The sequence below is a fragment of the Colius striatus genome, chromosome 2, assembly GCF_028858725.1.
Source record: "Colius striatus isolate bColStr4 chromosome 2, bColStr4.1.hap1, whole genome shotgun sequence".
Classification (NCBI taxonomy): Eukaryota; Metazoa; Chordata; class Aves; order Coliiformes; family Coliidae; genus Colius; species Colius striatus.
The window spans coordinates 50266065-50292976 of record NC_084760.1 but is presented as its reverse complement, the minus strand read 5'-3'; the positions used below and the strand labels follow the sequence as shown (position 1 = coordinate 50292976).

General features: G+C 36.3%; 1 protein-coding gene across 1 annotated transcript in view; it reads right to left on the bottom strand.

Moving 5' to 3' along the window:
* The window catches only part of SLC16A10 (solute carrier family 16 member 10), a 78544-nt gene that overhangs the window by 15540 nt on the left and 36092 nt on the right, over positions 1-26912 (bottom strand). Inside the window, exons 2-3 of the mRNA XM_061990511.1 lie at positions 19062-19206; positions 14682-15120 (exon numbers count right to left, since the gene is read on the bottom strand). Of these exons, the coding sequence (XP_061846495.1) occupies positions 14682-15120; positions 19062-19206 (584 nt within the window). The remainder of the gene's footprint in view (positions 1-14681; positions 15121-19061; positions 19207-26912) is intronic.

Below are 26912 nucleotides of genomic sequence, written 5' to 3'. Positions count from 1 at the left end.
TGAGGGCTGAGAGTTAAATTGTCAACTGACTTACTCTTTATAAGCATTTTTAAAATTCATTCTCATTTGTGACTACAATTCAGAACTTACAGTCTTAGTTCTGTCTGTTCCCTGTGGCTCTGAAGCAGTGTTTCATGGGCCTATCCTACTCTCAAAACTCAACTAGCCACTATGTGCACAATTAGCTCCCTTCCATTTCCACAATAACAGCAGAAAAGGAACAAAAATAGAACTACTCATAAACATCTAATAAGTAACAGCACGAGCTAAGGATCAACACAGATGCGTGAGAAAACAAGCCTGATTTCTCTCTATTACATGGTAGGCACCAAACCTTGACAAAAGAGACAGATGTAACAAATTGACCTTGGCCAGCATTTTGAAATTCTCACAAACACAATCCTTGCCAGCCAGGTTAGAATACCTGACTTAAATGGAACAACTATAAAAATGGTTGTTCAAATGTCTGGAAAAGCTATTTTTAATTAGTGACTCACTGCAAAATTTCATATGCTAAAGAAGACTCCATAAAAACTTGCCCAAACCTACTCTGATTTAACAGCTTCATTAGTGATATGTTCTCTGTTTTACTGCCCATACTTACTAAATTTGAAAGTTACATCAAGTGATAAGCATTGCAGGCACTATAAGAAAGACTGGAACTCAAAGTTATCTTGGAAATCTGGCATCTCTAATCAATAGTGTGAAACAAGTATGATTATTTTCCACAAAAAATAATACTCAAAACCACACTACATGAAGTAAAAGTCAGATGCATGAGTACAGGAAGGAAGAATGATCTGGCAACAGTTCTTTAGAAAGAGAACTGAAGGTTTAATAGATTAAACTTCAGCATGTTCTAATAATGTCATCATATTGTACAAGTAATAGAATATATTAATTGATAACCTGATGCGACCTTCACATCCTGCTCAGTAAGGCCTTAGATAAATGATTATATTCTATTTTGGTCATTACTCATTATTAAAGGCGTGGACCATGTCTACAGAATGCAAAAGATAGATCTGGAGACAAGAAGAAATTTGGTAAGCATGACTTAGGAAGAAAAGGTTACAAAAAATAAAATATTCTAAGAGGTCCTGCACCAAAGTAAGTCTGTACTCAAAAAACTGGGCAAAGTACTGGGATACCTCCAGTCTTACTTTCTATGATTCATGAAGTGATTTGATGGATGCCTATTTTTTTTGTCCTAGCTTTGTAAAACTGCAGATTGAAAGTAACCTTAAGACTGAAAGAGGCAACTTCCTGACATCACCATTTAAAATTTTAGAAGCATAGGATACATAATCCTTTTTGAATCATTGTGGCATTTACTAATGCAATAAAGTGTTAGCAGGTTGTAATTTCTGTAATTAAAACATAGCCTATTATGTGATACACTGTGATTAAGAAGCTATGGGATATCAAAACAGTGGCTTAAGATATCCTGTACAAATACCCAAAGTAACAACAAAATACTTCACCAATCACTGATGATTAACATTATATGTGCCAGACTTACTAAAAAAAACCCCACTTTGGCTAATTGTTGTAAACACAGTTTAAGACAGACTCTGAAAACAACTAATAGAATTGAAGCAACTAAAACCTAATGTAGCAAGTTTATCCTCTTGAAAATTAATCCATCCAACAAGTTTTTCATTTAATATTATATTTAGCATTCTTAAGTGTCTGCTGCTACACATCAATTTCAATCTTCCTCAACTTTAAAAAAAGGAAAATATATCCATTGTATTATTCTGTCTAGTGACAATAATGCCTTGGCCTTGGACTTTCAAACAAAAAAGATCAAACTTCAGTAGCCTATCTTACAAATAAAAATAATGAAATACTATTGAGAACTATAACAGTATATATAAGTTGTCCATAAAGAAACGCAAAGATATGCTAACAAAAGTGGGTTTTTTAAAATCAAACATTTTTAGTAGTTATAGTTACTTCAATTAAATGCCAAATTTCCTTGCTTATTTTTGACTCAATTAAGCACTGCTGGAAACCTTACATAAATTTTACAGAAAGCATATATTTAGCTTCCAACAATTCAGTTCAAATCTGAAGGTGAGCTTACAGCTGACTATGAGAGGACAAGTGGGACTGTGTGCTAAGCAATTAAATGAAGTACTAAGTGGAAAAAGGGAAGTGCTAACATCACGATAGCACAAGTAAGACATTTCTTAGAATATAGTGTTAGCTACCGCATTTACATGTCACAAAAAGATTTCTCACTGCTGAACTTAAGATGTCTGCCTTTGCCAGCTAGTCTAACTGATTAATTTTTTTTTTTTTTAAATAAAAGATTCTTTGAGAGGCAATTTGGAAGCCTTGCCCTGTTGCTCAAAAATAGCTCTCTGGAGAAGCTTCTTAATTTTTGGACCACTAAAGTCTAGGCTTGAAGACCTTTAATTAGACTGACAAGTGAGGTGATGTCATGGTTTATCAAGGAGCGGGTTGCAGTGAAGACCCAGCTCCTGTATTCAGACACATCTCTGGCCCAGCTGGGCCAATCGATCCAGTGGCGCCTCTGCGATCACTATTTAGGGGACGGGAATTTGAAGTGCTGGTAGGAGGTGTAAGAGTGATACAAGATGGAGGCGACCACGCGGACCTTACAGTCAGAGAAGGAAGAAGAAGCACTAGACCAGAGACCCCTCTGTAAGCCGTGGCAAGAATACAGGCTGTACCCCTGCAACCCATGCAGGGCCATGGCAGGACTGAGAGCCACCAGCAGCTCCCTGTGAGTGCACCCACACAGTCAAGGGACTGTGTGGGGAGACGGCCATGGCCCAGGCTGTGCTGGAGAGCCTGCACGCCGCAGAGCAGCCCCACACGAGAGGCAGAGAGGAGCTGCAGCCTTTGGAATAAGTGCGCATCGGAGCAGCCCGTGCAGGTCTGCCATGCGTGTGAGTTACCCTATGGACTTGCAGGGAGGACTGGTGCGGAGCCCACCTGCCCTGAGAAGGCACAAATGGTAGAAGCTATCAGGAATAGACTGACTGAAACCCCCACTCCCTGACCCCCTGGGCCGTTCATGGGGGGAGGAGGCAAAAACACTCTGAGCCTGGGAAGAGGGGGAAAGTGGGGAGAAGGTGGTCTTAAAGGGCTGGTTGGACCCTTCCTTGTTGTACTACTCTGTGTTGTTTTATTTTGGTTATGTTTTGGGGTTTTAAGGTTATGTTTTGAAAGGCTGCTACGACTGACACAAAGTGTCTGGAATCTGCCATACTGAAAACCTTCTCAGGAGAAAGCTGATGTTCTGCAACCACTCAAGAAGATTACAAAGGCAAAGAGAAATGCTGGAAGCTGGACTAAGATCAGAATGAAAATAAGTGTTTATTTGCACCAGTGGAAGTAAATAGCCAGGAACAAAAAACTTCCACAAAACAGTACTGTTACCTCAAGTAAATTTTTCAACTCACCAGGAGAATTATCAATCTTAATTACCAGTGAAGACTGTGGGACTGATTAGTGTGAAAAGCAAGCAGTTTATTATAGCAGCCAAAACCTAACATTTACAGAGGTTCTATTTATGTATCTTGAAGAATGCCACAATAAGCAACTAACTTGGCGTTTATCAAGTCTCTCAGGACTAGACTCCTTAAATCACAGAACTTAAGTGAGTAAAATCAAAACTGACTCTCAAACCTTCGTTCAGCTGCGATATCATTCTGAAGACATCCATAACACTTATCTACTTGTGGACATCGTCATAAGCACCTCACGTTTCACAGAACTAACTGGCTGAAGTGCCAGTCTCATTCCACTGGGACACATAAAACAAAGCTTTCACAAGAGTCTCAATTCTAGATGGAAGTCCCAAATGCACTCCTAAATATCTACCAGATCACAGCCCGAAGAAACTCAACCACATACTTGTATTTTCATTTAAAACACAACAAAAACAGATTATAATGGTAGTCTCTCCTCCTCATACAGAGCTATAGGCTTTACTCAGGATACAGACACTTATGCTCAGATTTTTTTCCTGCCTGGAGACATCCAAAAAATCATCTCTCTCTTTTCCTAGGAAAGATCCCACTCAGTAGTAATGACAAGTTTTTATTCAATCAGAAAAGAACCTGAAAAATAGCTCAGAGCCTGACAATTAGTGGCAGTGACATGAAAAGGAGCTAGATTCCAAGATTTCCTCAAAGGAAAAATACATGGAAAGAAATTCACAGGTCTGAACAAGATTTAATAAGCAAAGAAGATTCTCTGTGCTTTCTTGGAGCAGAAACTGGACACAAAAACTGGTCTGTATATGAGTGAAGGAAGGTTCTTCACTTATTTTTGGTGATTAGTTTTCTTCGTATGAAGAAAGCAGGAAAAAATGTCACTCAGGCTTCTGGGCACTTGTTGAGCTTTAAGAGTTTAAGTCGGGTCAAGATGCTTCAAGCATTTAAAGACAGGATGCCGAGTTCACCATTAAAATAGCATTAGCCAAAACGAAAAAGAATACACTTTACAATTTAACCCAACTTTGAACTACATGCTCTGTTTACTATTAGAATAGTCTGAATTATGCAAGAGTACCTTAACTAGTGTGCTGTTAGAAACTGATACAAAGGAAATCATAATGTAACTCAGACCTTTCCATCTGATAGTATTACATAGACCTGAGGAAGGCTGCTTTACTGTTACCCTTCAACATCATCTTACTGTTTGCACCTGAGTATATCTGCTACCTAAAATACTTCTTTGTAAGCTTTCATTTACTTTGATTTCTAAAAACCAGAAAATATTTCTTTTATTCTTTTCTTGTTTCTGTTCTTTCTGTACCTAAGATTTTTATTCTCCAGTACGTATTTGGAAAACATATGCTTTCATAACAAGTATGAAGTAGGAAATAATTTATTTCTTTTACCACCACCACCCCCAGCATCAAAAGTGGATAATCCAGTCAAGAGTAAATAACTACCAGATCAACACTGAGGAATACAGAGAAAGAAATAGGTGCACAAGATAATTACAGAAGTGGATAAAGGGGGAAAATTTCACTAACCTGGGCAGTCAAACTGCAGCAGATGTTGAGATCTGAAGGGAGATAAATGCAAAGATTAGAAAAGCAAGTAAAGCATGGGCTGTCACTGAAGACTTGGCATCTCAGAGATCTGCTTAATAATTACATTGCACCCTTAAAAAAAAAAATCAGTGCCTTGTTAGTCTTCCGTTAGAGACAGAAATATGATAAAGTGGATGAGAAAGGTAATAGTGCTAAAATTGACAGCTATAATCTAAAGTTAAAACCTTAGGTATCTACCATATAGACAAGTATCCTGTTTGACACAGTTATCTGTTAGTACTGGACACAGTTTAGAAGATACTATCCTATCATTGTAAAACAAACTAACAGCAGATTCTGTGAAATAAAAGATGTAGTAGAGCAGACTTCAGACAAATGACTGACGTAGGAGCTCTGAAGAAATGAACAGGTTTATTGAACAGCTACCTATAAAAGCAAGTGAATGTAGTGATGGAGGTCGATTTTTTTTTCCCATTTGAGTAAAAAAAAATCCGGAAATACCAATGAAATATTAAACATTATTTTACACAACATTTCAAAAGCAGCAAATGTAGGACATAATACAAGTGGTTCACAAAGACAGTACTTACCTTACCAGATCTGAATTTCTACAAGATGTGCTATGTGTATGCACTTTACTTATGGATATGCACTTGTTTTATATGTTTCAGGTTTCAGATTTTTGGTTACTAGAGTGCATGTGCATATATCATACTTTTCATCACACAATGCACTCAGGCATAAAGGATTGCATTTACATCAGTGCTTCTATTTGTCTCCACTGTAGAATCCATGGACACAGGACTCGAAGGGAGAAGTGCAGGGTTAGGACTGTACACACAGAATACACAACCTGAAGAGTTTCACTTATTGCAAGGTATGGTTCCTTGAGCAGATGCACATCCCTCTGAAGAGAACACTAAGCAATCACCAATATGTGGAGATAACCACTGTTGCAAGAACAGCAACTGAAACAGTGGTTTCTCAGATGAGAAGTCTAAACCAGAGATGGCACATTCAACAACATTTAGGAAGTACAACATGAGTAAGGGAGGTTTGAAGAGCAACTATTTGTAAGCAATGCTGTGTATGATGACAAGGGTCTTGTGGGCAGAATAACAACTACTGCAGTGAGATTCATCCTGACTATTTCACAGCTTGTCCTCATACGACAACTCAGAAAGTCTTGGATAATCTTGGGTAGTTTCTATATCCTTCATATTTTCCCGTATAATTCTTCTTAGTGACCCAAAGCTTTTGCTTGTGGAGAGTGCAGTTTACAAGTTGAAAATGGCTGGTTTTCTGAATGGGCAGAATAGAGAGGTTGTTTTGTTCCAAGTAAATAAGGCTAAATAAATGAGGTAACTAAGGTAAGTAAGTAAATAAGAAACTGAGTAGATGGAAGTGAACAGAGTTTTCAAAGTACACGGCAAGAATTCAGATAAGTTCCTAGAAAATCCTACAGAGGCTCTCGTGAGAGCTTGGCTCTTCATTTCTCCAAGTTGATTGCACAGGAAGACAGATTTTATTGGCACATGTTCTAGGGAGCAAAGGTTCAAACATTGAATTTGCACAGCAGAAACTGATCTTAGCAACAAAAACAAGACATATCTCTGATACAGAGTGAAAAATGGGTAGAGACAAGTCAAAATAACTGGCTGGTAAAGAACAGAGTTGAAGGACAAAGCATCCTGGTTCAATTTGAGGTGGCAGTCCAAGGTGACTGAATAGTTATGTAATAGTTAAATCACAAGAAGGCAAGGATATTACACTAGAGAGGAAAAGGGAGGAAATCAAACCTGGCAACAAAATTCTGCATCATCTATAATCCATATCAGCAAGGCCTCTTGTTCATTATGTTGTTTCTAAAGGGAAAAGAGACTTTTCCTAGCTTAAGAACAGGAACAAAATAAATGTTCCGGTAAAAGATATGAAGTACAGATCAGCAGACAGCACTTTTTATCCAAGGACAGACTATGTGAGCACAGCACTAGACCCAGTAACTTCAAAGTAACAAACATAGAACATCTGGAGACTAAGCAACTAGACAGACTAACATTTATCTGAGCTCCCTGTTTTTATGAGGCGGCCTCAAAAATGAGTTTGTTTACAGGCATTAAATCATCTTGTGATTAATAAATACTTTACAGACATTCCAACCATCTCCATGTCTCTCCCAGGAATGAAAATGTGTCATTGTGTCATGGTGAAGATTTTGAACACAGTTTAGCTTGAGAAGCAGGCTGCTACATAATTTAACCTTTAAGTGCCCATCTGTTCTGATGAGATATACCTGAAATATATTGCTTTAAAGCTTCCCTATACAGCAGAAGGACCATGACCTTTCTCTCCAGTAACAGAAAACGTAATTTGCAGTATTGCCCATAGCTATCTTTAAGCCCAGAGATTGTCTAGCAGAATTGATTCAGAGAAAAACAGTTTACATTTTGAAGGCATTATATCTGTCACTAAAACCAGTGAGCTTCCCCCAGTTAACTATTTGCCCTGGATGTCAAAAAGAAGGCCCCTACAGACATTTAGTAAACTTTTCTAGAATTTCAAGAAGGCAGAAGCATGCATACATAACACCTGCCTGTGGAACAAGCCAACCTTCAACAGCCTGTATGTGATCACAGAGGTAGCCTGGCATGTAGCACAATGTACATTTTTCACTGTTGTGTTTTGATCTGCAAGCCTGAACAGGCTCTAGAACTTACTGTAAGAGAGGTACACCCTTGCAAATGTGAAAACCAAAGAGGCCATCATAACCTTCATTGTGCCAAGAGAAAAGGTTTGACTTCCAAGGGTTTAAAAATCCTGTGGAGTTCTTTGATCAGGTCTCTAAACATTTCACCACTAAAAGTTTTCTGTAGAGAAGATTTGTCCATATTAGTCAGCTGCCTCAAAGACCTGGTTAAAAATCCTCAAAGCTGTTAATAACTCAAATGACAAGGTACTTCATACTGTTAACAGTTTTGACCTAACACAGACTAAGAAACTTCACATGTGTGGTAATGTAATGGAAATGCTGAATTATGAAAGTTAAGACGTAAGAACCAGCCTCTCAATCACATATAACTTCAAGTTGCAGATGAACAGGTTTCTTTGAATCTGTTCTTTTTTGGAGATGAAAGTAACTAATTTCCTACATCCCAGGAAACTTTCTGTTGTCAAAGATTTCACTGAGAGGACAATTGAAAGACCATGGGAGGTAACAAATAGGAAATTAACTAAACTGGAATTATCCCCATGAAAAAGAGCCCAGGATGACTAGGTATGCAGGGTAACGCAGACACAACTGCTGAAAATGGGTCAGGTGACGTCCAAATGAAACAGAGAAAGGTACTCAATCTGTCACAGCTGTTTGTGGACTGAGCAGAGCATGGGACTGGTGGCCTGGTAAGAATGTATGTCATCACTGGCACTTCTTCCCAGACGTTCCTGAGGTCTATAAAAAGAGAAAGCAGCTAATCTGATTAACTAACCTGCACGCAACATATAGTACTGTGGGAAGCAAAGAATCTTCTCTGAATTCCTAAAAACAGTGCATTCCTAATTTTCATCTAGCAAAGCAACAGAGGATATATGCACTACAATACCTTTTTATTTCCTACTGAAAAACAGCTACTCACTGTCCACCACCAGCAGCCAGGCCTATTTAAAGGCTAAACCTGGACTTCATTGGTACAGAGTTCTCCAAGAATGTGAAAAGTCAATTTACCAGTGGAACCAGCAGATCTTGTGGTTTTTAATAAGACACCAGCAGAGCCTAAGAGTCTGTACCTAACAATGGTCCTGGGGCTGCAATATCTTGATCGAATACCTTTTAGCTCGCCAGATGCTTGGAAGCCTCTTTAATCATCATTGTGAGATGCATTTTCTTTTCTAGTACAGCTAATGAAAATCTTAAAGAGCCCCAAGTGATGTTTTGTTTCACAGTGACAGTCTCTAGAATCTGAGGCAGTATCTGTTTTTTCCATGCATAAAGTCTGCAGTCTCCCTTCCCCATTCCTTGGACGGCAAGAAAATGCTGATGTGTCAAATAAGACAGGACCTATTCCTGGCACGTGCAGATTCAGAGAAGCAATGAAACATTGAATCTTAAGTGTTGAATAATTCCAGTATTTTAATCTGTTTCCCAAGAGACATTCAAGACTCTTTCAAGGAAGTTACTGGAAAAAAGGGAGAGGCACACCCCATTTTTTCATATCTTAAACATGAAGCACAGACACAGAACACATGCAAGTACGTAGCTTTCATGGAATTATGAATGTGGATAAGCATCAAAAGGAGAAGTCAGATTTACACAGTCAGTCAAGAAATAGGCAGCAAAGCAGGATAAGAAATATTGAAATCCATTTTTCCTGAACTATTCTGAAATTTTAAGAGCACAGTGTTATGCTAGCTTTCACACTGCTCATCAATTCATGGCTAGCTTTGTATACAAGACTATAACCAATATTTGAACAGTAACCTTAATTTTCAAATAGATCTAGTCATTCCTTAAGAGTATGCATTTTCTTTATAAAAAAAGATTGGCTTAAAAATGTAAACGTTTTCAATACATATTTTTATTGCTTTGTTATACTTAAAAAAAAAAAATGCTAAAACATGTAATATTTATTCGCACTATTTTGTTCAATTATTCAGTTGTTCAATTCAGTGTTTCATCCTGCAAGGTGTCCAACACTATAAATAAGACAGGACCTGTCATTAATAGGACACAATTAATATAAGTATCTGCTAAACCAAACCATATCTTTGTTTTGAACTGAATCAACTCCATTAATAAATGTCTCAAGACAAACTACTACAGGACTGAAACATTGCACTGGAAGTGTTAAGATGATATTCTCATTCCTACCAGTATTCACCATAGTGGCTGAATATTGCCATATCAAGAGCACAACACAATACTGGGCCTTCTTTTGGTAAAAATATCATAACTAACATAGCCCTAAACTCATACAGAACCTTGGTAGTGACCTTAGTCACTCCTTAGAAAAGACTAAGCAATGATAAAATCCATTTTAAGCTGTATTTCTTTTCACCTTGCAAAATAAAACATAAAAAGCAACAGCTTAGCTTTTAAACTACCTGTGACCTTGTAAGAAATTTTAACAGAATTGCTCTAAAGAAGCTCATAAGAATGAGGTATGTACCTTCCTGAATAAGTGTATATTTTTTATAGGGTAGGAGAGAGCAGCACTTAACACTAGACTGTGATTCCTGAAAAACAGAAGTTGTTTATCAGCAGAACAAGCACAGGTCAGGTGACACAGAGATTTAGCTATCCTTTTATTCAAAGGTATTTCATTTCCTTGTGAGATAATCTGTATTAAAAACAACTTGGAAAGAATGTTTTGCATTCATCTGACAGATTTCTGTCGTAGACTGTCAATTTAAACCTGCATGGATGAAACTAGCTTTTTTATTTGGCTACTTGTCTATTTTAAGGAAGACATCAAAGAAAAAAATCCTCTCAATTACTGCAATTCAGATTGGTTTTAAAATTCAGAGGAGTAACAACCACTCAATTTACCAGTTTGCTCATCAACAATCTGAACTAATACTAAACATATATAATAAAACTAAGTCAAAGCCTATTTATAGTGTTTCTCCCAACTCAGTTCCCCAAAGTCACATGGAACGGAACACCTACTAGTGGAATTTGACACCAATTAAACTGGGATAAGAAAAGCTCTCCCTTTTTGATTCTCCTCTACACGAGCCAAGAGGAATATGATACCTATTTTGCATGCAGCTGGTATTTACCAGTCAGAGACTGGTCATTCTTGCCAGCTCCTTGATATGAATACTATCTAGCATGCCATATCATTAATTATTGCTTTGTTGTCATTTGAGTTATAGCCTAGTTCATGAGCAGGTTATTTTCTGGTTTTAACAGCTTTTACTCTGTCTAGTAAATATGGTGCAGATGGTTAAAACTGCGAAGACTTGGCTAATTCTATTATTCCAAAACCCCAAATTAGCTTTCATTTCTTTCCTACTACAAGTTTCACAACATGCATCCTCCTTTCCAGTGTGTTTCACAAAAAGTGAGACAAATAGAAATTAGGGTTGACCTTGCAAGCACTCAAAGACCCTGTCTGGGTCCTTAGAAGTCCTCTGCTGTGCCAAGTCAGCAGATAGCAGCTGACGTGTGGGGACTATAGCACACCAAGTTAATACCCTCCAGTTACTGTGGACTGAAGTGGTGACACAGTGACCTGAACCACTAAGGCCTGTGGCACTTGTGTTTCATGACATGAAACTCCCTTTCCATGTGGGATAAATGGGACTTGGTAAGTACAGGAACCAGGTCTGAAGGCTAAGGGAGGAGCTGCAGGCATGAGACTCCATGGTTAAGTAATTTTTCTTAGGGCACTTAGCAACCAGCATCCCATTTTAACAGTCTGATTAGTCTCTGTAGTAAACAATGAAACAATAGTAACTTTCATTTTCAAAAGCTGAGGGAAGTAATCTGTGGTTGGGTAACATGTATTGGCAAAAAACTTTTTTTCTAAGACCCTTTGACTTATCTGGAAGTATGTAATAGTATATACTTCTGAAAGTACATAAAATGTGTTTTTTCCTCAAGAGATGACAAAACTAAGATGAAATCCAGAGCTATCTACTGGGGTTGACGTATCTGTGCTGAAGGGCAGAATTCATGCTGTTCCTTCAAAAACACTGATGTACTCACTTTCTCCAATATAGATCCACAGAGACTTGCTAAGGTTATAAAGAGTGCCTCCAGCATACATCATTACCCACCAGCAATAAACACTATGGTTCTTCAATTAGTAATATTTTCATAAACTCCCTTTTAATTAAAACCATTCTCCCTTTTTGAAATTACTACATTTGAGTAAGAGGGATAAGTGTTTTCATAGTTCTAAAAGTAGACCTAAATTCTTTAATGAGTTTCAGTTTATGTTGAAATTATTGCAGAAACGATGGGCTTAGCTGAGAGAACATTCTTTAAGCTCCAGGCAGAAAGTCTATTGTTAGTACCATGACTGCATCCTCCAACACAGCGACTCAAACTCCTGCTTTCTGCCACAAATATTTTTACTACGGAGGATACATCCAACCTTGGCAATCACATACAAATTAATTATAAAGTTATCCTATATACATGACCTACAGATATTCAACTTTTCATCATGGTCACTTATCCAAGACTGAAGGCTAGAAAAATCTTAAAATAGTCAGAAAGTGGAGATGCCATTGTTTATGAAATTCAAGTTTTAATTTTCCATTTCAACATGAGTAAAACTGGGGATTATTTTATTAAAGTATTTGTATGTCATGCTTTCCAAAAAACTAGTACTTAATAGCAGTACTTAATGGACCACATACATAGCAAACAGAAATATGTCACTGATGGTACCTATGTAGCTTCTTTAGCAGTATAAGTATAGGAAATTTTATTCCAATTCATCCTGTTCCTCACCATCCTAATCATACTAACTGATCTAAATTTGGTTTAACCTTTAAACATTTCAGAGTATGGTCAAGGGTTCTGGGTACATAGCAACTCAAGTAATAAATTCTCTGTGGATTCTTTATATTTATGTTCAAAGCTACTCAGAATATTTTTTTTTAGAAATTTGAATCATAAATAAAGAGATGTTTCACAATATTAAAGAAAAAACATATTGAGCTATTTTCCCCTTAGTAATGCTATGCGCAAATCAAGAATGAAAGGTAGGCTTCTTGCTTAATATGGCTTGCTCTGAAACTCTGAGGAAAAAAAAAATATGGCATTTAAGTCTCAGTATAATTCTGAGGTAATCTTAAAAATATTAGATTCTAACTGTCCTTCACAATAATTTTATCGTGTTATTGAACATTATATTAGAAACAGCCTGGATCAAGTTGTTTTCCTGTAGCAGAGCTGTATTTTGCAATCAGAATTTGTGCCAATCTGATATGGGGGAAAAAGCCCACTCAACAGGAATGAAAGCACACTACAAAAAAGAAAAATTACATCATGCCAAGAAAAGATACAAAGGGTTTTGTTCCCAACAAGTTGACCAGCAGCTTTAGTCCAATCTAGAAACAAGAAGCACTTGTACAAGCATCTTGGTAAAAAAATTACAAGCTTTTTGTTAAATAAATGTATTTTAGAGGTCTTATGTGACTACTTCTTTAGCCTTGTTCTTCTGTTCTGTGCAAGTATTAACAAGCATTTACAATCTATCCAATAGCTTTCTCTACAGCACTTCTTTTCTACTCCCTCTGAACACTGTTTTATTTCAAAATGTCTCTACAAAACTTATGGGGAAATAGCCTAAGCTGTCACAATAGCTTAGTCACCTGATTGTGCTGACCTTGGAAACAGTCTTAAGTGTTATAGGATAAGAGCTACATGATTAAAGACTAAGTAATAAGAACTACCCATGAATAAAAGTCAGTTTACAGCTGCACCAAAACAAAGGAGCCCTCCAGCTAAGGTAATTCTTAAAATAAACATCTGATGCTGAGTCAACACACTAACCACTGTATTACCAGAAAGCAGTGACACCACTTGCTGTATTGCTCACAAGCCCATGGGCTTTAAGGAGTTGAAGATTTTTGACAGAATCCAAGACATTTATTATCATCAGTCCTACTGTTCTATCACAGCTGAAGAATAAATATTAATATGACCCTTTTGTTTTCATAGTGGGAAACGGTTCCACTAGTCCATGCCCTTTGTCAAATATTCTTGAATATGAAAATGTGTCATGGTCTAAATAGAGCATCCCACTGCAGGCTCTATGGTTTTCCCCCTTTTCCTTTTAAGCCTTTTGGTTTGCACAACTTACAGTTTAGAGCAGCACCACCAGGAAAGCATTCAAAAATAATTCACTACTTAAGTGCAATGACTGCCAGCTGGATACATGTCACGGTCTCTCAGTTGCATCAAAACTTCTTAGATTAAGAGTGTACTACAGGAAAAAACCCTACTGCTAGGGAAACAAATTAGCTTTTACACATGTATAAGAAATGGTTGATTGACAGCTTCCGCATCATCAGAAGCTAAAGTTCTGATCAGCTACTCTAGACAGCAGTAAAAAAACAACTGAACTGGCAGTTAGAAGCATCAGATAACAGGATCGGTTATATTAGTACTGTAGCACTACAAAGCTGAAGTTAGGGACAGGAAAGTATTTTGCTTTTAATAAAAATGGAAAATAGTCAATAAAATAAACCCTAAAAATGCATATTTTAACAAAAAAACCTCAATTTAAAAGGACAAAAATGAAAGATTTCACCATTTTCTGTCATTTATTCCTTACATTATGAAATGCACAAGTATCATTGGCAATGTATGCAGCTCAGTTCCAGAAGAAGGAATTCTCTTCTGAATAGTAAAGAATACCTCTCAAGTGTTTCTTTTCCTGATTGAAGTATTTCAAACATTAGACTAAGAACAAGGAACTAAAATTTTGACTGGCTCAGTGAACAACTCCAATTAGAGTCCTCTTTTAATCACAGATAATATCAAAATTAATTTCCAGTTTCTCCCCGACGCAAATTGCACTTCAAATACTGCTTCCTAGCACCAATCATTTTTTTAGTTCCATGGCACAAGGGCAACTAACTGTAGTTTCACATACATCTTGTGTAGGAAGAAACAAGCACTTACCAAGTGAACATAAGGCACAAAGTATCCAAAGAGGGCAACCGGGATCCCAAAAGCCCAGATTCGGTAACTGAGAACTTTGAAGACGGAAAAATTGCAAATCTTTTTTTCAGGAGGAAATCTGAACTTTCCCATCTTTCCTCCCTCCTTGTCTTTGGCATTGGAAACAAGAGGTTTGTACGTGAAGCCAGCCAGGAACAGAATAAACATAAGGATGGACAGGACCCTCAAGGTGTTGTGTAGGCCAACAGAATTGATTAAAACTTTCAAGAGGAAAGGCAGTGATACGGTGAACAAGCTGCTGCCTGCAGTGACAATGCCATTCACTAGTCCAAGGCGCTTCTTGAAATAGTGCCCAAGAATAACCAAGGATGGCTGGTAGGCAAATGAGCAGCCACAGGCAAATAAGATTCCATAAGTGAAATACAGAGGTTCAATGGTTCTATATCAAAAGAAAAAAGAAAAAAAAAAAATTAGTGTTTTGTATAACACTGTATACTCACATTCACTTATCCTGTGCAAGACAGTTTTTCAATGAAATGACAGATTTACAAAAGTGAATTAAGAGTTTGTGTGTACTTATACTTGAAATACACTGTGTCAGCTTAATTCAGCAATTATTTTCTTCTACTGAAAATCTCATAGAATTCACTAAACAGATCGAAGTAGCAAAATTATATTTATGTATAATTACAACAAATAGTCTGATTAAAATTTTTAAATTAATTGCCAGGGTGAATTAGCCAAATATAAGTTCAACCATTGCTAGGTTTGTTTTTTTTTTCTTTTCCAAAGAAAACTATATTGTTTTGATTTACACATTTCTTCACTGTGCTAGCTAACCAAATGTTATACTGAACACTCCTAAACTATTTACATAGCTTGTTATGAAAATACAATAGCAAAAGTAGCAAACATCATTAACAACAAAAAAACTCTACATTTTATACTGTCAGATTTTTCTAACGTATTATTTGCAAATTATATCATTTTCTATATATTAATGGTTTTTTTAGAATATTTAATAAAAAGTAGATGTCTAAGTTCAGTGCTGTGATCCAGACATTAGAAATGCTAAGAAAGAAATAGGAAAGAAAAACATAAATGAAGAATGAAATATTCCAGCTCATATTAAGGAGGATCTTCATCACAAGGTGCTCCAGCTTTACCATCTCCTACACAACTGAAATGATGCAGACACATATCATAGGCACATATATGCATTAAAAGGCATTTGGACAAGAAATCTTAACAGTATGAAGTAACACTATTAGTATAATTAATTAGTATTATAGTGTTAATAAGTCAAAGGAAATGTTTATTAAAGATTTGAGGTGACAATTATTTTTTTTAATCAGTGAACTAGCCAATACCTTCTTTAAAAGCAATTAAACTATTTTAACCTGTTAGCCAACATGTTAACATTTTTAAAGTAGTATGACTGCTTTATGTAGTGCCCTTCATCGTAGGATGTTACCTGCCAACATTGAATGGGATTTTACCCTTTACACTGAAATGAACTCCACGAGTTTCCCATGCAACTACAGAACTTCTTAGAAAATAGTGTTTGACTAACAAAAGGTTTGACACGAGGAACTCTGGTTTTGTGTGTTATTGTGAAAAGAATATTTGCTAAGCTAATATTGTTGCTTTCTACATTAAAGTTATCAATTTCTAAAAGTGATTATACACAAGGTAAGCCTGTCAAAATAGCGTAAGAGTGAAAGACTGATTACCTTTATCAATGGAAAATAGCCAGGAGAAATAAAAACAGAAGTTATAAAATGACAAGAGGACAGGTAAGGACAGGGGTCTTCTGCTTCCATCTGTAGACGCATTCCAAAAGCTTGCAGCATGACATATATAGTAAAATATTTTCCTGCGTTACAAATAGTCTTACATATCAGCTTCCTCAGAGATAAAACTTATGTTAATAAATCATTGTGTTATAAAAGCAGTAAATCATATCTACATATACCTACTGATTGATATTTTACTTCTACAACACTGACTTTTATATCCGATCTATACTCCCTCAATTAACTGATAACATTATGGTCATTAATCCCTTAGTAGCATAATGAAAGATTGCGAATGTGCATTAATATGTCACATACCTAACAAGAATTAACCTCTCCTCTCAAAATGCTCCTTAAACTCAAATAAATTGAAATAAGCTAAAATATTTTAAATGCTTACAAAATAACTTGCTTTTGCATGCCTCTTCTGTGCCCTTGTTCCACTGGATACAAGTGAAACAAGGATGATGGCATTTTTGCAAGGCAAAAATCCATCTTTCCTTTGTCATGAGGTTTAGTTTATAATAATGAGATTGTTTTAGTGTTCATCACTTACACTACTAGGAAATAAAGAAGAAGAAAGACTTCTCCAAGATGCATTCTCTCAGTCTTTGCCTCACCCGTGGTAACCAGCCTCTTAAAACATAACAGAAAGTGGGCGTTTTGTTTTGTTTGGTTTGCGTTTTTTTTGTTTGGTGGGCTGAGAGGTTTTTTTGCTTTATTAAAGTGAATTAGTCAAAATATTTGCTGTGGAGGAATGGTTAAGGGAGAATGGACATGGATCCCAGGGTATAATGTTAGGCCTGATGAGGCAAGGCAATCTGAGTTCTAGTTATATGAATTTAATGCACAATCAAGACCAGAGTCAGAGCCATGGTTAAAGCAGTTGCTGTCATGTAGACAGCAGGCCGCTTTCTGCTCCTTCAAGGTCGGGCTGTTTTCAGCTAACGAGCTAACAGCTCAAGGTGGAAAACAACTTCGGAGAAAAACAAGATGGGAAAATGTGAGGGAGCTTGCTTATCGCGGAAACCGCAAGTAGGATGAACATAAGAATGTAATCTATTAGCTGCTGTTGCTGAGCTAGCTTTGAAGCTGCTGTGTATATAAGTTAGAGCCTGCTCTCAATAAAGAAGAAGATTTCTGCTATCACTCACATTGAGTAGAACTGATTTCTTCCCACCCAGCTGAGAATCGGACCCTGGGTTGATCGCCGCATGAAGTAGGCTTGGAGCTGGTTTTTCAGGCTTCGAGCCTGCGTTTTTCAGACTTAGAGTCTGGTTCATTTTTCAGGCTTCGAGCCTGGTTTCAGGCTTCGAGCCTGGTTTGCAGACTTTGAGTCCGGGTTTTTCAGGCCAAGAGCCGAAAACTTTGCGGCAATTTGCATTTGGATTAACCAAAAAAATAAGTCTGCAAGGTGCTCAAGTAACAAGAAAGCAAAGCTTTCTTTTCCCCGTAAGTTATTCCAAGTATAAATATAAACACTTGTTTCCAGTATCTAAGACAGAACTATTTGTCATCTTCTGTAAATGTGTGGATAAGTTGTCACATTAGGAGCTGTATGCCCAAACTAGACATACTAGCTCAGGCATAGTGCCACACAAGTGTAGTTATTCTTCCATCCAGACTACAGCATGCTCAGGTCTATCTGGTTCAGAGGATGGATATAGAAAGCAAGCTTGTCTGTATAGATACATTTTCATCTATGCAGGAGACCTCTGAATTTTGTTTTTGATTGTTGCTGCACTTATTCTGCTAAGGGTGGAGAAAATAAAGCAGATGGAGAGCTAGAGGTAATGGTGGCTTATTTTGCAGCCACTTCTTACCCTATCTTCACTAATCAATTTCTGATGATTAGAACATACGAGTAAATTTTCTGTTTCCTCATCTTCCAACAAATCATCCACTCTTGAACTTCTTCAGATTTATTCTGCAAAAGTTACAGAATGTACAAAATGAAGAGTAATCTGAATAAAAAACACACTTAAGTTTTTTCATAAGAAAGAACTGAGATTTTTTTAAATAAAGCAAATAAACCCTAAGTGTATGTCATTATACTAAGGGTTTCACTAGCTCTGTGCTTGGCAATTGGACAAGCACGAACAGAAGAAAACAACAAATTTTACTAGGATATTTACACCTCCCCAGAGGTCCTACTGCATATTTATCAACATTAAAACAGTGCTTAAAAAGCAGATTGAGGGGACAGAGCACAAGGGAAAGACAGAAAAAATGTTTATGTATCTGCTAAAACACAATATACATCAAGCAAACAAATATTTATCCAAGACAATGCTGTTGGCCTTAGAGCATTAATCTTGCTGTTGATACAGTTCCTGTTGAACAAAGAGTGTTGTTATGAGGTTAAACTATATTTTTTAATTACTTTTGAAGTTGAAAGTACCACTGGGAGTTTTCAGAAGTCATAGCTAGAAAAATAAAAACAAATAAAACAAGGTTTCTACTCTAACAGATTATATAAAGTAGCACTGCTTACTCCTTCATATTCCACTGACAGGATCAGCATTATCTCTACACTGTAAAATTGATAAAATACTTAGAATGTAAAGAACATAATTTTTTTTACCTTACAAAAGAACTTGAAAGGAGTCCTACAAACCCTACTGCAGCTCCAATCACAGCTACTTTTCGACAGCCAAACAGGTCTGTGAATATGCTGACTATGGGAGAACAGAAGAAGACCATCCCCATAGAAAGAGAGCTCACCCATGCTGAAAAACAAGAAAAGACAGCATTTTAGAAGACCAAATAATTTAAGCTTTCAGCTACTATTTGCTTTAGTTCAGTAACATAAAATCTTAGATACAAACTGGGTAACCAAATGGGTATCTTTTTAAAATATTTAAATCCATTTTAAAATATATTTACCTAATAGGCTAAAAAGAGCCTCAGCAATTTCCCCTAATCAACTAGTTTAGACTTTATCAGGTCAAGGAATGCATTAAAAAACTAAATAAGTTAAAGAGTCAAAGTGGTAACACAATTATTCCTTCAGTAGCTATTGCAGTATTCAAACTCATGACTAGGTCCTTAAAGATACCTTTGAGGCTCCTTTTCCATTCTCACATCAATTAGCATGTTTCACTGGATTTAATTCTAGACCTTAGTTACTTTAAACAGCGAGGTTTGCTAAAAAAACCACCCAAATTTTGAAGTTAATTACATAGATCTAGATCATACCGAACATTTGTAACAAGTAAACTAACAGCAATAAGCTTTTCTACTGTAATATACACATTAGGAATACGTTTTTTAACTAAACACTCGAGCTTGTACAACCACTTACATATATAATGGGAAATGTCACTACATGTGATATTGCTCCAGCATTACAGACACAGTTAAAACTGTACTTTGTTTATCCAAGAGTCTTTAGATCATTAAGATTCAGTCCAGATGAGTATATTTTTTTATTCAAGGTGTAGCAAAATATCCTCAAATAACACAGGTAAATGAGAATTTAATTCCTTTTAAATTTAAAGTCAGGTTTCCGTTTTCCTTCATAGAGATGATCAGAACCACATCATTTTCTTGCCATCATTAATTGTTCTTTCAAACATGCATTACATGCATAACATGATGTTACACTCAACAGTTCTACCAAGGCCTGAAAGTAAATCAAGCTGTTGTAGCACAATAATTACAACAAATATATCGAGGTGGGTAAATGTGCCCATCTATTTGGGAAAAAAAAAAAAAGTGGTCTAAACAAGTAGTGGAAAAAGCTGTTGATGCAAGATGCGTTGGAAAAAAAAATAATGACTTATTGAATTGTACAGAAGATTAAATGATTTATATCTATGTAACTGGAATTTTGTTTAGAATGTTTTTCCTAAAATTAGATAAATAGTTGTGATTTAGTGATAATGGAAAATCAAATTATCTGGAAAAAAAATATAACCACGAGGCATAATGAAGGATATTTGCAAGTATATCTATCAGTACTAAGACTTAGAAGTAGTGTCATTAAAGCACCAATGAGCCCTACACATCAATGAAGACCCCATTGTGCAAGGCACTAATGAAGACAGCAAAATAAGCAAGCAAACAAAATAATGTGTTTCTTCAAAGAGTTTACAGTGCAAATGAAAGACAAAAGAGAGCAGCTGGCTAGAGAAAAACATATATAAGAGTACAAGAAATAAAACTTTTATATTTATGGCAATAAATATAAACAACAATGTCAATGAACCATGACCTAACTGGGAGGGGCAGGGGGACGGGGGCGGTGCAGTCACTGTATTGAGATTTTCTGAACATGTGAGGTACCTCTTCATGTATCTTCTGCATTTCCTGGGTATAACTAACCCAGACAAGATAGGCCTGCCAACGTTGCACCTCTACAGCAGAAACATGAGCTGTATGACGGGAAAGTACAAAAGACTAAGAAGAACAAGGCCCTTGTGACACTGACCAAAAGCCAAAGACCAGACTTTAAAAAGGTCTTCCTCTGCAGCCAAGGAAAACTCATACGCACCTTGGGTGGAGCAAGAGATGATTGAGATATCTGTCCCATTTCACAGCCCAGATGGCTTCCGATACTGCAAAGCAACACTACACCAAGTACAATTTGTAAGCAGGCATCAGAGGGAGTAAATGCTCTCACACAGCCTGGAGACAAGCCAGTTTCAAAGCTTCCAAGAAGTCCATCTTTTAACGAGACCTCATCCTTTTATTTGTCCTTCGCAGAGTGAGCTATATAGTGCCTGAAGTTTTACTGTCTGCAATCTGCAAACACTAGGAAATAGAGTATTCATGGCTTCCTGTCAGTCCCTCAAATAAATGTCCACCATGAACAGTCCTCAATATCTCTGTAGGACTTGCAGGGTGGCACTAAGAATCACAGGAGTACCTGTGACATCAGGGATAACTGCAAGTCCAAGAGAAAAGGCAGCTAGATGTTGTGAAGTGGGCATTACAAAACTCCCTCACATCACACTCACAGTAGTATGGAAGGTACACCAAGGAATGGTTGAACTTTCTGTCTTCTCATACCTAGGCAAGAAGGCTGTCAGGAAGGTAACTGTGGCACTCTACAAGCCCACCAGAGATTACTGGTTATGAGAAACCAAATCTCAAGTCTACAGTTACATGCACCCCTTTCACGGAGACAAACAGATAAAGAAATCAGGCAACTGAAACAGAGTTTAAATAGCTTTAAAAAAGTCATAAACTAAATTACTTTAGAACCAGAGATCTGAGTCCAGCAGTCCCAATTTCCAATTGGCATAGCCTGTGAGTCAATTAGCATTCCTCTTAGTGAAATCAAAGAGTTTACAGTACTTTTTAATGGCTTATACAGTTAATAAAATAATTGGAATATAAAAGCCTGAACTAAAACCATTCAGCTCAAATTGCATTCAATTAACATCATGCTGACTTTGTCTCTTCATGCTTCCAGGTACTAATGAAAGAAACATGCTTACTTTATCACTTAATTCTCTCTTTTTTGTTACAGCAATGACAAGAAAGCCTAAAAGAGAAGAAAAGTCCCACTGATGTTCATCACAACAGATACTTAAGGAGGACAGTGATCTCATCTACAGCATTTTAGAACAGCACTTCGATTAAACTGCAGATGTGGGATTAAACTGCAGATGTGGAAGTCCATGCGTTACCACTTACCTACCTAATGGAAACGAGAGCCCTTTCAGTTACAAATGGAAGTGGTAAATACAGTTTTTAGCTCTTGCATCCTATAGAAATGTATCTTGAAGAGATGCTACCAGCATCATTTTATTTAATGAAAAGAATTCTCAGAAGTTTAACTTCACATGTATGCATAGTTCAAGAAAATTTACTGTATTCATCCTTTATGAAGAAATCTATTAACAAAAAGAATTAAGATATAAGCAGAACAGTATATATGTAAAACAATTTCCCTAAGGCAAATTATTTTTGCTGTAATATCTTGATCCTATAAAGAAACTGAATACTTTGAAAATTACTTGTATTTACTAAATATATTTTAATTTCAGTTTGCTCAAGTAAGTTTTAAAGCATTCTTACAACTTTTCACTCAGTATGGAAGAGGTACAATGAATAGACTTCCACATTTTTCAAATAGAAATTACAACAACTGTCCCAAACAAGTAGTATGAAAAATTACAAATGCAGCTTGCCAGAATAATGAGAGCTTTCTAGAGCAATTATTACAAATTAATTGAAACATTTCTCCTGCAGGCTATTGGCTGCTTTCCTGGCCACAAGCTGGCTATATTCCAAAACTGCTAATTCAGATACTAATATGGCACCTAATTGCTACATATAACTGTATTCGTATTCATACACAAAGCAATTTGGTTGCCATAGAAGAAAAGCTATTCCTACTTTAAGGATTTAAACCTTCCTTAAGGTGCTGGAAGTTAAGATTTAGCTCCTCAAAACATGTAATTGCAGAATAATCAATTCCCAAGCTTCCCTAGAAGATGGAACAAAAGTTACCTATAAGACAAAAATACCAGTCCAGAGAGCCTATTGGTAGCATTTATAATGAAAAATCTTTTTCTGTGCCATTGAAACACATAATAGATTATGAAAACCCCACAGTAAAATTATTCCAAAATTAAGTCACAGCTACATGTTCTTTTCTTACCAGCTCACTAGAAATTTACACACTTCAGCTATAATCTGAGTATACGTTCTCATATTTTTCTTTAACTATTTCTCTCAAGTCTATAACAATTAAATTATACCACATACTTCACAAATATGCTGCTGTTTTATCAGGCATTTTCGAAAGTCAGCCCTATTTTTAAAAATGTCTTTCATCTTCAGCTATAAATATAGTATTTAACATCTAAGCACACACAAAATACTTCCCTTTGTCACAGCCAGATGACGTAACACACATTTATCCACCAAACTATGAACCAATGTTTTTCTTCATTCTTTAGACTCAAGCACCAGGACTCACAAGACGACAAAAGAAGCTATTAATACCATATCACATTGGAATGCTTTATCGTGAATAAATGTAAATAAAGGCTGCTCATCCATAGCATTCTACTTCACAATCAAAATTCTCCTATGCATTACAGTACGAATCTTATCAGTTTAATCCTCACAAAGGTCTTAAAGTGTTTGGCTTAACACAGTAATAACACCCTTCATTCTTTAATGAACTTCAAAAAATTTTTACATGTCTTTCCCTGAGAATTTTCTGCTTGAGACAGGGAACAAAAAGCTACTATCTGGAAGACAAGTGATATGAGGCACGTGAAGAAAAGAATATTTAAATGAGCATTCAAAATCAACTCAAAAATATTTTGTTTTCCCACATTAAAAAAAAAAAAACAAACAAAACAGACGTGTGTTTTTGTAGCTCATGCAACAAACCAAGACAGAAGTAAAATTACAGTCCCCTGGATAGCTTTCAGAATAATCTGTTTGGCACTACACATACTAAGATACACATACTAAGACAGAAGCATAGATTGGGGAAAGTGAGAGCAAAATTTCTATATTTAATATAACAGACTCTCATGTGCAAAGACCTATAGCTACACTGTTTTCAAGCACTTGCAAAACAGAGTGGCCAACCATACCCTGAAGCAGAACCTCTGCTCCCTCTCAGACATACTTCCTAAAAAACCATTTCTCCCACCTTTTCTCTATGCAACCAGTACAGTAGCTCAGGCCATACTACACTCCTAATGCTTTTAAGTACAAACTATGATGCTGCTGAATAATGACAAATTCTTGGGTTAACCTGTAATGAACAGAAAGTACAGAATCAGACAAGTTTCTTCAGAATACATCTCTTGATATATGACAGAAATAATGCTTGTCTCATACTGCAAGTATTTGAAATACTTGTTTTCTGGGAAGTACTCTAACAAATCAGATTTCTAATAAGTACTTTTTAAATGGTTGTGTAAAATGAGCAATATAGAACATGTTACATGAATGGCAGATGTTAAAAAACATTTCACATTGAAAATGCTTATGCAGAAGCAGCCTTTTATAAGAAGATCATAACGTAGACTTAACAGAACTTCTTAGATAATGGCACTTAAAAGCTGAATGATCAAGTTCAATATTATTGAAAAGGAATTTCCTGTATTTTACAAATTTAATAATATTTTCAATAATATTTAGGAGTATTTCCCTTGTATATTACAAAAATACTTGAAGGAAAGGGAAGGATGCTATTTACAATATGAAAAAGTTCATGCTTCCATTAAGTTTAGTTATGATTTACATGAGAATAAGAAAGCCTGCATGTACTCTCTCACCCTCAACCCATGAACAACTGCAGGACTTCCTTCCTGTTTGCTTTTTCCCACTAAATAAATTTGGACTTTTTTTTTTTTTCCTAGTGTATTTATCAATATTCTGTCACTTTCACCTCCATAAACTGCCCTCTTCTCCTGGGACACTTACACATTTTCAGCTTCTGCTACATCTTACAGCAAACTATTCCACTACGGGCTGTATGAAGGACCTCTATTTCTACTATGGCCATTTACATACAAAGATATTCTCTTCAGCAAAGCAAAAACCAGTTTCTGCAAGATAATTTGTTATCAGCATAGCTCAGGAATTTGAGAGATCTTGTTTTGGAGAAAACAGAAATAGTTCGTCAAGTAATTTCTGCAGATTTCTTGTTCATCTGCAGCTACTATTCATAATTCCTTGCCTGCATAGCCATGTTTACATGGCATTTATTTTTTTTTTTTTTAATTGCAATACTGTGTAGATCAAAGGCTGATTTAGTCCCCTATCCTGTTTCTGACCACCACAAAATACTTAGCAAGCAATATTTGAATAAGTGCTAGCATCCTGCAATACATTTTCCCTGATTATGTCCTCCCAACATCCAACAATAAGCAGCTTAGAAACTTCTTAAGCATAAATTTGCATCTAACAATTCCTCAAGAACATTTAGTTCCATCAATATTACTTGGGCTTCACTGAATTGTATTGTAACCAGTTACAGAACATGCTCAGGCATCAGCACCACATTAAAAACAAATTCCTCTTTGTTTTGAAATTGCTCATACTCTAATTCCTCTTTCCTCTGTTGTAAAAAAAGATGAACTGATCATCACTGCTAAATTTTCTCTTGTAACCTATGATTTTATATGTCTTTATCAGATCTGTTCATACAAGTTTCTTCTTCAAAATGAAGGATCTTTTCAACTTCATCTGTCTTTGTACAGAAGACACATTTTTCCCCCTTCCCCCATTACAGAGTCTAATTGTATAATAATGTTTCAGAGACAGGGTAGTCAGAACTGCATATACAGTATTTAATATGGGACAAGTAATACATTTCTGGGCTCATGTAACTTCCCCCTCCCCCCATTTTCTTTATACCTTTTATTTCCCCCCCAACTCAGTATGGAATATTATCCTTCCTTTTTTTTCCTTTTTTTTTTGAAGTATTGCAACTGCCTCAGAGTAAAGATGTTTAGAGAACTATCCAAGACCTTATTTTGCTGATAATGATAATGGCTGATGTAGAGACCTTTGTTTTTTCTCAGCATGTATTTAGATTGTATTTCTCCCCAGGAGACACATATATACACTGAATTTAATTTACCATATTAATCACTTAGCAATAACACAAGAACTCAGCAAGTCTAATGGTCAGCCTCCAATATACTCACTTATAACATACTCATTTGTTCACCATACAGATGAGAAGATCTGCAGCCCAAAAGCAATCTGAAGAGTGCCTTTAGGTATCTTACAAGTGATTACTACAGAATACAGAGCTAGTCTCTTTCCAGTAGTACACTGTGACAGGACTAAAAACAACCCAAACTGCAATAAAAGATATTCCAATTAGATGTTATGAAACAATTTTTCACCATGAAGGCAAACACCAGAATGCGTGGTCCAGAAAAGATGTAGAATTTCCATCTCTGGATACATTGAAAACTTGACTGGACAAGGCCATGAACAACCTGCTGTAGCTCAGAAGTTCAATGTATTTTTTAACTTGGCCCTGCTATGAGTGAGGGGTATCAGACCAGATAACCAGAGTGTCTTCTAACTCAAGTCATTCTAAGGCACTATAATTTGTGGAAGAATACCATTCTAAACCCTGTTTCTTGAAAAACTGGATTCTGAAGATTGTGTTAAATGTTAGCAGTTCTTCAGGAGAAAGAAAAAAATATTAGGTTGGCAATGTAAAGCCAACTACCAATCCCTTGCTTGTGAATCTCAGAAAGATGTAAAAACTCCTTCAGGTAAGAAAAAATTAGAACCAAGCCATAAGATTAAACCCTCCTTCAGCACCCTCCCACCCCACCTTGGAAATAGCAAAGAATTTAGGGTATCCTTGAATTCTAAGGCAAATAGATTTTTACAAGTAGGTCTGATGACACCTATTGTTAGCATTAAATGTAAGCTTCATTGCTTAGAACTACTGTACCTCTCCCCTATGATTTACTTTTTCCATCAATAT